This window comes from Marmota marmota, unplaced genomic scaffold (assembly GCF_001458135.2).
Source record: "Marmota marmota marmota unplaced genomic scaffold, marMar, whole genome shotgun sequence".
In the NCBI taxonomy this organism is placed as follows: domain Eukaryota; kingdom Metazoa; phylum Chordata; class Mammalia; order Rodentia; family Sciuridae; genus Marmota; species Marmota marmota.
In genome coordinates this window covers 218,764-232,064 of record NW_026000078.1, presented here as the reverse complement: position 1 = coordinate 232,064, position 13,301 = coordinate 218,764, and the positions used below count along the sequence as shown (strand labels likewise).

At 33.7% G+C, this 13,301-nt stretch overlaps 1 protein-coding gene across 2 annotated transcripts in view; it reads right to left on the bottom strand.

Annotated features, from left to right (window-relative positions):
- Nucleotides 1–13,301, bottom strand: part of Mfsd14a (major facilitator superfamily domain containing 14A) — a 29,212-nt gene that overhangs the window by 11,739 nt on the left and 4,172 nt on the right. For both annotated transcript variants that reach the window (XM_048814614.1, XM_015502594.2), the window contains exons 2-7: nucleotides 10,212–10,274; nucleotides 9,273–9,400; nucleotides 7,008–7,122; nucleotides 2,983–3,201; nucleotides 2,595–2,708; nucleotides 1,776–1,847 (exon numbers count right to left, since the gene is read on the bottom strand). In XM_048814614.1, the coding sequence (XP_048670571.1) occupies nucleotides 1,776–1,847; nucleotides 2,595–2,708; nucleotides 2,983–3,201; nucleotides 7,008–7,122; nucleotides 9,273–9,400; nucleotides 10,212–10,238 (675 nt within the window). In that variant the 5' untranslated portion in view covers nucleotides 10,239–10,274. The remainder of the gene's footprint in view (nucleotides 1–1,775; nucleotides 1,848–2,594; nucleotides 2,709–2,982; nucleotides 3,202–7,007; nucleotides 7,123–9,272; nucleotides 9,401–10,211; nucleotides 10,275–13,301) is intronic.

Below are 13,301 nucleotides of genomic sequence, written 5' to 3'. Positions count from 1 at the left end.
ATTGAATCCAGGGGACTGAACTACATCTCCAGCCCTTTTTATTTTTTGAGATATCATCTACTTCGTTGTCCATGCTGGCCTTGAAACTGTGATCTTTTCACCTCAACCTCCCAATTACAGGCATGCACCACCATACCAGTCTTGATCTAAATCTTAAACAAAATATTAGCAAATCTAATTCAGCAATATATGAAAAAGATAATCATGAACAGGGTGGATTTATCCCAGGATTACAAGGTTAATTTTTTATAATTCAACAAACTCTACCTTCTATGCTTCAAAAACTCTGTTTCAAAAATTTAAGTGTGAATGTTTAAAGCTGTTTTTATATATAAGCTACAATATGTTTTCCTCCAAAGTTGAAGAGCACTTTTTCAAAACCAACATGAATATTTAAATGCAATCTTTTTCCTGATCAAGAGGTTTTTGGATAAAACAAAAAAGTAAGATATAGTATTAATATTATTCTTCAATGTCATGTTTGTGTGTGGAGGCATTAGGGACATACATATATTGTAGGATTTAAATTTATATCACTGAACCCACCAAAAATTCATCAATGATGAGATCTGTGAGAGCAATCCTAACAAGGTGAACCTTCCAAGAGACCAATTAAGGATCCTATCTGCCATTTTCTTAAAAATAGAATAAAACAAAGAAGTTGCAAGCTAGTAGATTGAATCTATGAAGGGAAAAAGCATTACATTAGGGTAAGTGATAATATAGAGTCTGGAAAAAGCAAAGCCAATAGCATGAAAGGGGTGGATATTTTTCACAGAATGAAGAAAAACTATGTGAGGGAATTATGGTCACCAGAGAGGAACAGTATTTTATTGTAGAGCAGAGATAGTTTGGAGGCCAGGAATAAAATATCTTCTAAGAAAATCCAAATTCCCGTGTTGATTAATATCTTGTTCATCAAAAAAACATCATTTATCAACCGGGCTTCCGAGATATGTACTTTCATGTCACTCCTCTGCTCAAAACATTCAAAGGTTTTCAGTCTTATCACAGCCTACAAGGCTCCACAGGAGCTGATTCCTCATTAGCTCTTAGACTTTATTTCCTAGTGCTCTTTCCTGTGTTCATGCCACTAAAGCCACACTGGCCCCCTTGCTCTCTTACTTATACATGTAAAAACAGTCTCCCCTCAAGTTTTTATTTCTGTTCCCACTGCTTAGTTTTCCTCCAGCTCATTCCTCATCCTTCTGATTCTGGTCCAATGTCTGCTTGCATTGGCAAGGACTTCCCAACCTTCTCCTAGATCGCCGGTTATAAAATAACATCTTTCCCCCAGTCTTACTTTGTATGTTCCTTCCCCCTATTCTCTGTTATTCTCATTATACTTAATGTGCTTCCATGGACATACTTATTTTCTGTCTTACCCTACTATAATGTAAATTCTATAACAGCATAACTTTATTGCTACATTCCTTACAGCCTGATACATGGTAGGTATTTATAAACATTTGTTGAATGAGGCAATCAATAATAGAACAAGGACTAACAGATATAAAATTTCTTGACTAATAGGGCAACAGTTATATTCCCTAATACATATTTTAAAAACCTAGTTTCTAAATCACATATTAACATATCTCAGTTTCAAAAATGTGATCAAAACTAGCTACACTAACAACCGAATTCCTAAACCTACAAAACCTTGCACTCCTAACTTTGGTGACTCCATCAAGATGCCATCACTCTAAGGCCTCATCTGGATAGCCAGCCAGGGTAACCCTCTATGATATCACTCTAACAAAAAAGAAACTCACCTGTGCAATAATGGAAAGAATGCCAAGGACTGCTATAAATGCTGCGACACTTTCTGGTGAAAATTTCATTATCTAGAAGGTTTCCAGAACAAGTAAAATTGATGAATAAAAAAAGCATAAAAATACTACACTAACACAGTTACTTATACATTAACATTAAATGGGCCAAAAAAATTATAAACAAAACAATTTAATTCACATATAACTCATATTTAATTCAAAATTTAATTCATTTATAAGCAAAGAATTCTTCAGAGGAAATCCAAAAAGTCTTAACATACTAAAAATACTTATTTATACATGGTAAAGGTCCCTTAATTTGGATATAATAAATTGTAGACTATTAAGCATTTAGAATATTTTATAAATGAATATTACAGTGTTTTATGCTTTGTACAGGTGTTGATAAAGGTTTGATTTCTGTCTAGCAAGACTGGTATTTAAGGAGGAAAAACTTGTCTGTGCTCTCATTGTGGCTAGCTGCTCTCCTTTCATATGCTCTACATCAAAAAGAAACTGGAGGAAGTGAATGGTTAAAGCATCCCATACTTCTAAAAACAGCAAACTCAGACTACCTATCTTGACAAGGGAACACAATCTTGTTGCCTAAGCCCCAAATCTCACTATACAAAGTGCTTTCTTTAGAAATGCATAAGGAACATCAGACACACAAAACAAGGTTAAGTCTAGTTAACTGATTTATAAAATTGGTATTCATTTTAAATTTCTCAGCTGATTTTAGCACTTTCAAGATTTAACATTTTTCTTATGGCATTACACAATGAAAGAAAAGTTCACTTTAAAAGTTCACTTAAATACCTGTCTGAGGTATAAAAAAAAGCTGGAATATTGGCCTGCTTCTGGTAGGTAGGAGAGAAACACCGTAATGCAGATTAGCAGCACTATGGAATCTTGGCCCACTTTTTTTAAGGACTAAAACAAGAAAAAGAAAGACTAAAGTAAGATTTCACATCAAAAACAACAGATGATTTTTAAGAATATGAAGAGATTCCTTTTGGCACTGAACACACACTGAAAAGACTTGAAGAAAGGATGATAAAATTTACTATTCTAAAAAATATTTCAAAAAACAAACACACACCCTTTAAGATGTTTTCCGCAAAAAAACATCCACAGCCATATATGTTAATGTATTGAATTGTGCATCCACTTTTTTGCCAAAGAGAAGGAAGAAATATAAACTTACTGCAAAGGGGTCGGCCTGTTCCCAGGAAATGGGTGCTCCCCATGATGCTGGCCGCATCTTCTCAGGCAATGACTCTGGTACAGCAACAAGGATAAAACAAATATCTAGCAAAGCTATTGCTGTAGCTAGAACCACCACTAAGCTGTCTCCATACACTCGTCCAAGGTAAGCTCCAATTGCAGGGCTGGTGACTAAACTTGCAGCAAATGTTGCTGAAACCTGAAACCATGAGGACAGAGAAGAGATTAGTCAGGATTACCTGACTCCTTTACTTTACCACATATCATCCCCTTAATTCTGCTTTATGTCAGAGCTGCTTTTACACTTTCCCCTTCTCCTCCTATCTGCACCACTTGTTCTCTATTTTGCAGGAAGATAAAAGGATTATAGTTCTTCTATAAAAAATACACAATAGGCCAGGCGTGGTGGTGCATGCCTGAAATCCCAGTGGCTCCAGCTCCGGAGGCTGAGGCAGGAGGATTATGAGTTTAAAGCCAGCCTCAGCAAAAGCGAGGAGTTGAGCAACTCAGTGAGATTCTGTCTCTAAACAGAATACAAAATAAGGTTAGGGATGTGGCTCAGTGGTTGAGTGCCCGGAGTTCAATCCCCAGTACCCTCCCCACAAAAAACATAACAGGCTCTCAGGAAAGTGGCTTCAAACTTTCTTTTAGTCTTTAAGCCCTTTGTACAAAGAAATCCTACTGGCAAGGTCAAAGGTAAAACACATTAAAAAAAAAAAAAAAAAAAAAAACCAGAAAAAGAATTCAAGGTTAGCCTGGGCAACATAGCAAGATGTTGTCTCAAAACAAAACATTAAGCCTTGGTAAAAAACTGAAGCTGGTCATTTTTTGGGGGTGACAGAATTAGGAAGAATAAAATTACAGCAGGCTCTGAGAACTCTAAAGCTCTGAGGAAGTATAGACATGTCTGATAAAGATAAAATATTAAAGTACGAAGAGCATATGTAGAGAAAACCTGTTAACACCCTACTGGACCAAAGGCCTTCAAATCAGCAGTAAATGTGAAAGTAGATAATAACACCTAATAAAAACCATGCTATTCAGGATAAGTAGAATTAACATTTAAACTTTATTCTGTTTCTATACCATTTGTGACTTTTGGACCAAGGATTTAAACTTCACAAAAGTGTTTTTTTGTAACTGTTTATTAATAACTACTCAAGACAAGCATTTCAATTTTTGAAGGTCAATTAATTGAACAAATACATAAAATTCTAATAATTTTAAATATCTAAGCCAGGAATTATGGCACATGCCTATAATCCTAGTTACTCAGAAGGCTAAGGCAGGAGGATCACAAATTTGAGGCTAGCCTGAGAAACTTAAGTGAGATGCTGTCTCAAAATAAAATTAAAAAGGGCTAGGGATGTAGATCAGTGGAGGAGCACTTGCCCAGCATGCTTGAGGGCCTGGATTCAAATCCCCAGTACAAAAAGAACAGGTAAACCACAAAGACAGAAAGCAGTCTGTTAATTGCCTATGGTCAGAGGAAGGACAATAAATAGGACTGAGGATATTCTTTTGGCTGTCAGAATGTTCTAAAAACCAGACTGTGGTGGTATTTTGTTATGTGTGCCTTGTTGTGGTCTTAAAGAGCATTGCTGAGTCTAAGCAGAGTTCTGTACTTGTGTGGGGGAAAAGACAATAGCTTGCATTGTGAGCGACAGTCAGCTTTCTGAGGGCACTCAGAGACCACATGTACAAAGTAGTAAGCACAGGTCCAATCACAGGCTTTCTTGTCATTTCTCCTCTTCTCAACTATCTCTACCTTGAGGCACTCTCTTTCTGGTCAGACAGAAACAGGGTACAAAGATCACTTCCTCCTCTGTCTATATCCACATTATTTCTAGATTTAAGTGGCTGTTTGCTAGAATATGCTTTTAATACATAAAGCCTCTGGGTTGAAAAGTGTTAATTAAAAGGCACACTCATAACTGCTGGTAGGACTCCAAAGTGGTGCAACCAATCTGGAAAGCACTATGGAGAATCCTTGAAAAACTGGGAATGGAACCACCATTTGACCCAGCTATCCCACTCCTCGGTCTATATCCAAAGGACTTAAAAACAGCCTACTACAGGGACACAGCCACATCAATGTTTATAGCAGCACAATTCACAATAGCTAAACTGTGGAACCAACCTAGATGCCTTCAGTAGATGAATGGATAAAAAAAATGTGGCATTTATACACAATGGAATATTACTCAGCAATAAAAGAGAATAAAATCATGGCATTTGCAGGTAAGTGGCTGGAGCTGGAGAAATTAGGCAATCCCCAAAAAACCCCACAAAGTCAGAAAGCAGTCTGTCGAATGATTTCTCTGATTTAAAGATGCTAATCCATAATATGCTGGGGAAGGGGAGTGGAAAGGGTAGGGTGGGGGGAATTAAATGAACTCTAGATAGGGTAAAGGGGAAAAGGGGAGGGAAGGGAAGGGGCATAGGGGTTGGAATGCGATAGTCATCATTACTCTTTGTACATGTATGAAGACATGAAGGATGTGACTCTATGTACAACCAGAGATATGAAAAATTGTGCTCTATATGTTTAATATGAATTGTAATGCATTTTGTTGTCATATATAACAAATTTAAAAAACCCTAACTCCCCAAAACTATAAATTTATTAAAATTCACTGAACAATACACATAAAATGAATGAATTCTTGATATATAAACTATATCTCAATATAGTTGGTTTAAAAAATCCAGCCAAGTGTAATGGCACACACCTATAATTGCAGTTACTCAGGAGACCGAGGTGGGAGCACTGTTTGAGCCCAGGAGTTCCAGAGGCCAGCCTGGGAAATATAGCAAGACCCCATTGCAAAAAATTAAATTAAATTGAAAAGGTGGGGGTAAATTCTACCAATCAATTTCATATCATTTGATGTTCTAAGCCTACAACTGAAAACATTAGTTCTTTTTATAAGCTTCTCCCTACAGGTATTCCCCCCCCACCCCAATATCTTAATTCCATTATTCATTATTTTTGGAACCTTTAAATAAGAGATCACAAACTCTTACAAAACTAAGATTCAGTATGATACAATATTTGGTCCTTATTTATCAAAATGTTTGTCACATATTTGTTGAAACTCATTACTATCCTACTTCTGCATACCTAAATAATGACCTGCATTATTATGCATATGGGAGCCATTCTATTCCTAGATTTGATGGAAACAGACTGCACTGCCATTGTGCAAAAAGGATAAGTAATTTTTTTTTTTTTAATTTAACTTGTTCCCTTTAGTTTATTTTTATCTTTTTGTGATGCTGGGGAATGAACCCAGGGCCTTATGCATTCCATGAAAGCATTCTACCACGCAACCACACCCCCAGCCCATGAGTAATTTTTTTAACCCATGACATGTTAAATATTTCCTTATTTTTAGGATTCTGTTAAAAAGAACTCCACAAAAAATTTTTATTCAGGCATAAAGAAGAATAAATTATCTCATACAGAAAAATGAATGGAAGTTGAGAGCATTATGTTAACTGAAATAAGTTTTCACTCATATGTGAAAGCTAAAGGAAATATTTGTGTGTGGGGGATCCTCATGAAAATCAAAGGAAAACCATTATAGTAGTAGAAAGGGACCAGCAGGCGGGAGAAGGGGCGGGGAAAGGAGAAATACTGGGGAAAGATATTGACCAAATTATATTATCACAGTGTGTGTATGTACAAATATAGAACAACAAATCCATTATATATAATTACAATGCACCAATAAAAATTATAAAAAAGATTCCACAAGGCAGAAACATCGTAATTGCAATTCTGATATGAGACCTATAAATATTTCCTGAATGTTAAATATGAAAACTTACATGGTTTTGTACTGAAAACAAATTAAAATGTAGTCTAATGGGTAACTTTTCTGAAATGTATTTTTGCAAAAAATAAAATATTTTAATGAAAAGCTTTACATTCCTTATAATAAGGGATAGTTTAACAAGGTATTTTTTAGCAGATGCAAAGTATAAGATAAAAACACATACCAATCCATAAGCCATACTTCTTTCATGTTCCTGGGTTATATCTGCCACGTATGCAAATACCACAGAGAAAGTCACTGCAAAAACTCCAGAAACAGAGATAACAGCAAAGTACCACCTAAGGATGAAAGATAATTGACAAGAAATAGTTGGAACAATTACCATCACTTGAACTTTCCTTCATTTCTATTAGCTAATTTTAGTCAACAGCTTTCTAGAGCAGTTCAGGAATTAACAGGTCTTTAAATCCTAAGCCGCAGATATTATGAAAACAAAGGGCTAGAAATGGCTCCTTAATAGTAACATTGTTACTAAGCAGGAATTCAGCACTTAAAAATGAGAACATATTCAGGTAAATCTTTAACCCAATTGTTGAATTATGCCTTTGTTTGTTGCTTCTATAGCAACAAACTAAAGTTCATTCACTATTATTACTATATTTCATTCATTACTGTTTTTCACCATAGTACTACAAAAAAAACCCAAAATTCATTAAAACAAAAACCTACTCCACATTTACTTTGAGCCATTTAGAGAAACTAGATGTCTTTCAAAAGTTATCTATGGCTTTTCAAATGTTAAGAATAACAAAGTCAGTCTTCACAGAGGAAACTTGAACAGCAGTGTTCAGGTTTCAGAACAGTTAACTATTAAAGCATGAATCAAAGAAGCGGACATGGGGGCCCATGCACGTAATCCCATCTAAAAGGAGGCTCAGGCAGAAGGATAGGAAATCCAAGTCAGTTCAAGTCAGTCTGAGCAATTTAATGAGACCCATTCTCAAAAAAAAAAAAAAAAAAAAAAAAAAAAAGCAATAGGGATGCCGTTCAGTGGTAGAACACTTGCCTAGAACTCCTAATAATGGAAACAAACAGTATCTTGAAATGCAAACTATATTTTACTATGGATGATTCCAAAATATCTAGCCAGAAATAGGAAATTTCTATTGTAAAGAGGTAGTTTTTTAAAATCCTGTGTAACCATAATAAACTTTCAAGACATCATTCCACCAGGACATTATAACTACTAAAATTTTTCTAACACACTGCTTTCCAAACAAAATGATTATTCCCTAGTTTGCCTCAGTAAGATTTAATTTGCATGATGAGCATTTATCAAGGGCTTGGATTTTAGAGTTCTATCTAACATATGAGAAAAAATCCTGCTCTGTCTATCCCCTAGGACCTTCTAGACACACAATGAAAATATACCCCATTCATTAATTAACTATAATTAAATAACCAATATTAAAATTCAGTGTAGTAAGAACATCAGAGAATAAATCTACAACTACTCTATTACTTTGGGACATTCATTTTCTTTTTTGTGAGTTTTCCCTCATTTCCTTTTAATGAAAAAAATCCTAATTTTAATGGGGTTGCTATGAGTCCAGCATCTTATAACAGCATCATATACCTAATACCTGACCACAGAAATGTAAGCAGAGGTTGGATGGAAATACTCTAAATAAAGTTTCCTTAAAAGACAGTGATGTGCTTTTCTTAGCCATACCTTCCCTTGTGCTGCCTGAAGTATGATCTGATAGCTGGTTCATGAGTAGTTATTTTGTACAGTGAGGTAATACCTGAGGATGGCAGAGCAGCAAGACAGAAAAAGGATGGTTCACTGGAATTACAACAGCATCTCTCCAGAGTCTTTTTTTACATTGAGAGAAATAACCTTCCTTCATATTAAACAACTACCATTTTGGACTTTATTGATATATAGTATAACTTATTCCTAATGAGTACCAATAATAAGAAATTTTGTAATATGTTTTTAATATTCTACTTAAGAAAATAAAGTGTTAACAACTCTATCCAGTCCCTAAAATACTGTTTTGAAGTTTGGATTGCGACATCCAAAAGCAAGTTTGCCAATAGTGTAGTATCTATTTCCAAAATAGATACTAGTATCTCTTTCCAATAGTAGTATTGATTTCTAAAACCTTTATTTATGAACTATTACCTAGGTACTATATTTTGAGGGGGCTTTTTCTTTTTTAAAAAATATTTTTGTAGTTGTAGATGGACACAATACCTGTATCTTGCTTATTTCTATGTGATTCCTGGGATCGAACCCAGTGTCTCACGCATGCTAGGCAAGCGATCTACCACTGAGCCACAACCCTTCTTATATGTGTCAAAGAATAATGATATTAGAAGAAAAACAATGAAAATCTACATAGATAAGTTGGCAAGAAAAAAACATTAAGAAAGCAATAACAGAAAATGATATTTAGTTGCAATAATCTGAATATGCACTTACCATGGGCTGATCTTCATTAAAGGAATTGGGGCACATGTGAAAAATACTGTTAGCAGCAAGAAGGATTTTCGGCCCCAAACATCAGAAAGAGCACCAATAAGTGGGGCACTGAGGAATGACAACAAACCCTAAAAAAAATTTTAAAGAAAATTTATGCTACCTATCCATGAGCAAAAATAATTTTACTACTATAGAAGAATTTTGAACAACTTTGTTTCCTTAAATTAAAAAAAAATTATCCTGTATATCCATGAGCCCAAAATAGATTTTATTACCACAAATGGATTTTAAACAATCTTGTTTCTAAATGAACAAATTGCTAAACTTTAGATAAAAATTAACTTATTTCTTATCTATATATAATTTAAAAATTTCCTCAGATATGCTAGAATCATCTGCAGGGCTCTGACTATTAAATATAATTGCTCTAATGAATTCTCAATCAGAATAACTTACATTACCAATTCTGGAAAGAATATCACATGCTAATTACCTGGTTTTATATTGGTAGGCTAAGAATCTATTTATAAAATCTGTTGGTCAAACTGAATCTAGAGTAAAGAATCTCCATAATAACCAATACTTTATCATACCAATATAATTTTGTATTTGTGAGGTTTCTGGCATAGTTTTTTTCCTCTCCAAACTATATTATTATATTTAGTTTATAAAAGCACTGAGACCTTTGGAACATAAATGCTAACAAAACATAGGAAATACAGTATAATTTATAATGCACAGGAGGCTATATTTGAGTCAAATCATATTTAAAATCCAGTTAGTCTAAAAGCATTAAATAATGCTCCAAATTATATTCTAGTTATAAAAATTGCAGTTTGTTCACACAATTAACAAAGAACTGACAGATTATATGTACATAAATATGCATGTATGTGCTTGCATATAGATATCTATATATAGATATATGATTGATCTTACCTTTACTCCTTGAATTAGGCCATTCATTAGAAATGTATGTTTAGGGAAGGTTTCATGTAACACCTGAAGAATAAAAAACAAAATAAAAATCACATGCTACCTTGTAATCCATAAAATTTCTACCTTACATTTTCAAATATCCCTTCATAATACAAACTAATTTCATATAAATTTTCAGATTTGTATGACACTATGCATGCATATGAGTAGATACTAATGCCACCAAATATTTATATGGCATTCACAATATTATAGGACATTAAATTGAGAGCTCTCTCTATATTATCTCATTTGATTCCTCATAACAACCCTATCTATCAATAACAGATACATGGAAGTTTAATGTCTTGTTCAAAATCACAGTAAGTGTGAAAGCTGAAACTGAACCCAGGAGGGGTCAGACTTGAACATTATGTACTATCCTGGTTCCCACATAAAACTGACTTGTATTCTCTTTCAGATGGGTATATATAATCTAGAGTAGAAAACTGGGAAAATAGGGAATTTTTAATTGCCACAAATTAAGAAAAATTAAAGCAAGAAAACAAAATCTCAATCTATTAAAATGTATAACAAGATATTGTATACTTTCCAAGATGTATTCTCAAACCACAAGGCATCAATATCATTAGTGAGCAATGGGTGAACCATTGAGAATTCATTAGCTGAAAAGACAATTGGAGGGAAAGGAAACTGGAAAAATAAAAGTTAAAAAATGGCAGCTAGTGATTTTATAGCCTATGTGTTGGGACTTTATACACTTTTATTTAATCCTATCAACATTGTGAATTAGTTTGCATTAACACTTTACAGATATGACAACTGAGTTCTTACTTGACTTAAAAGACAATGCTTCTACTATTAAAGCAATGTTCTCGGAGTAAAAGAAAAAAGAGAGAATGGCAATGTGAGGGTTAAGAAGAAAGGTGGGCAAGTCATCCTTTTAGGAAGAAACACTATGCTGAGTGTACCTTTTTACATCTTGCAAGAACCTTTACAAGGATTAGGATTGCTTCGTTTTCTTCAGTTACTCTTCTGCCAATAGGTACAAACTTAACAAAAATTTACTAGTTGTTGGTAAAAATAAAATAAAGGCAGCCCTTAAACCTTCCAAACTGTTCCTCTGTATACAATTTTCCTCTCTAAAGCAATTTCTCCTTTAAGGCCATATAATTTTGAACAAAATTTTAACAGGAAAAAAAAAAAGAAGTATGAAATGTAAGATTTTTGATTTGTCATGATCCTTTAGCACTGGTCTTTAGAGTTGAATAGGAAAAAAATACATACGTTTCAAGAAATTTTAATGTCTTTAAAATTTTTAAGATCTTTAAAGATTTTGAAAGTAGTCTTTAACATATTAAATGCCTAAGTATATTCTCTGTAAGCAAAGGATGAGAAATCAATTAGGTAGAAGAGATGGTGATGGATGTGAGGGTTTAATAATATGTACTATGCATCTCAGCAGTTTGAACCACCAAATGTTGGCCTAGTATTTCTAGAATCATTGGTCTGTCAAAGGAGTAAAGCCATTCATAGCACATTATATTTTCTTACACCTACTGTCACCAATTCTCTTTATCAAGTTAGCATTTATTTAATCATTGATCATTTAACATCCACTATAAACTAACCATATATTCATAACCTCTCAAAAGTGTTAAACTTCAGCCCTTAAAAATATCTGTCAGTACAGAATTCTTTTTGTAGTTAACTTAAATTCCCTTGATGGTGGAGGCTTCATCTCTTCCCCTAGGCAGGCTGACCACATAGAATACATGTGGTCATGGCTATTCTGTATGAACTTATATCTCAAAGATGTAATCTCAACCACATGAAGTGGAAAAAAAAATCATGTCATTTTTTAAAAATAAGAAATTAAGGTTATAATAAATCTAAAACTAAACATTTATTAAAATTAACAAGTATAAAATTGGTTATCAATTGAATTAATTAATATCATTGAAAATGAATTGCTGAAACAAACTATAATGTAATCTTTGAAAGCTACATATAGGAAGAGAAAGATATTGACTTAAAATAACAATAAACTCAATTATATCTTCATTTTCCCTTTTTAAATGAAAGTTAAGAATTTTGACTCTCTACTGATATCCTTTATAATCACTTTCAAAACACATAAAACAGAAATGAAATATTTAGAAGTAAACAAACTACTGGTTGGGTACAGTGGTACACATCTATAATCCCAACAACTTAGGTGAGCTAAGGCAGGAGGGTCGCAGAATTGAGGCCAGCCTTAGGAACTCAGGGAGACCCTGTCTCAAAATAAAAATAAGCCCTGGGTTGTAGCAGTGGTAGAGCACCCCTGGTTTAAATCTCCAGTACCACAATAAACAAATAAATAAATATTATCAGAAATGTACCACTATCACCTGGTGCCTTCTTCTATTCCAAAACCCACCTTCCTCCATACTTCAACATGCGGGCAGGAAAAAGGAGTACAAAATAACACCCCAAAATTTATAAGCAAAAAAAGACTCAAAGTAAGCAAAACCTTTTCAAAAGCTCACACTGAGTTAATATATTGTTCTTAAATAGTGATGTATCAATCACTTCTAAAAACCATAAATGCCTAGGTTTCACCCTTGAGATTCTTGTTTTAATAAGACAGGTTTAATCTCCCTCAAAATCTGTCATTCACCTCTAGGTATAAGTCACTGAAGTAGTAGAAAATACATTCTGAGGGGTTGGGGGTGTACCTCAGTTGGAGAGTGCTTGCCTAGCATGTGCAAAGCCCTTGGGTTCAATAGCCCATAATGCCAATCAAAAAAAGAAAAAAAGAAAAGAAAAAGAAACCTTAAAGATACTATCCATACTATTTTAGTTAACAAAAATAAAATTAAGAATATACTAAGCACAAAGTTAGTTTCCCTATGTAAATGAATAAACAAGCCTTTATGCTTAAATAACTTGTTTTTAAATAATCTCCTTTGTCCAACTAGAAAAAACAACTATACTAAGTTACACAAAAAGTTGACATACCTAATACATATATATATATATATATATATACATATATATACACACACATATATATACGTATATGTATATATATATATATATATATAT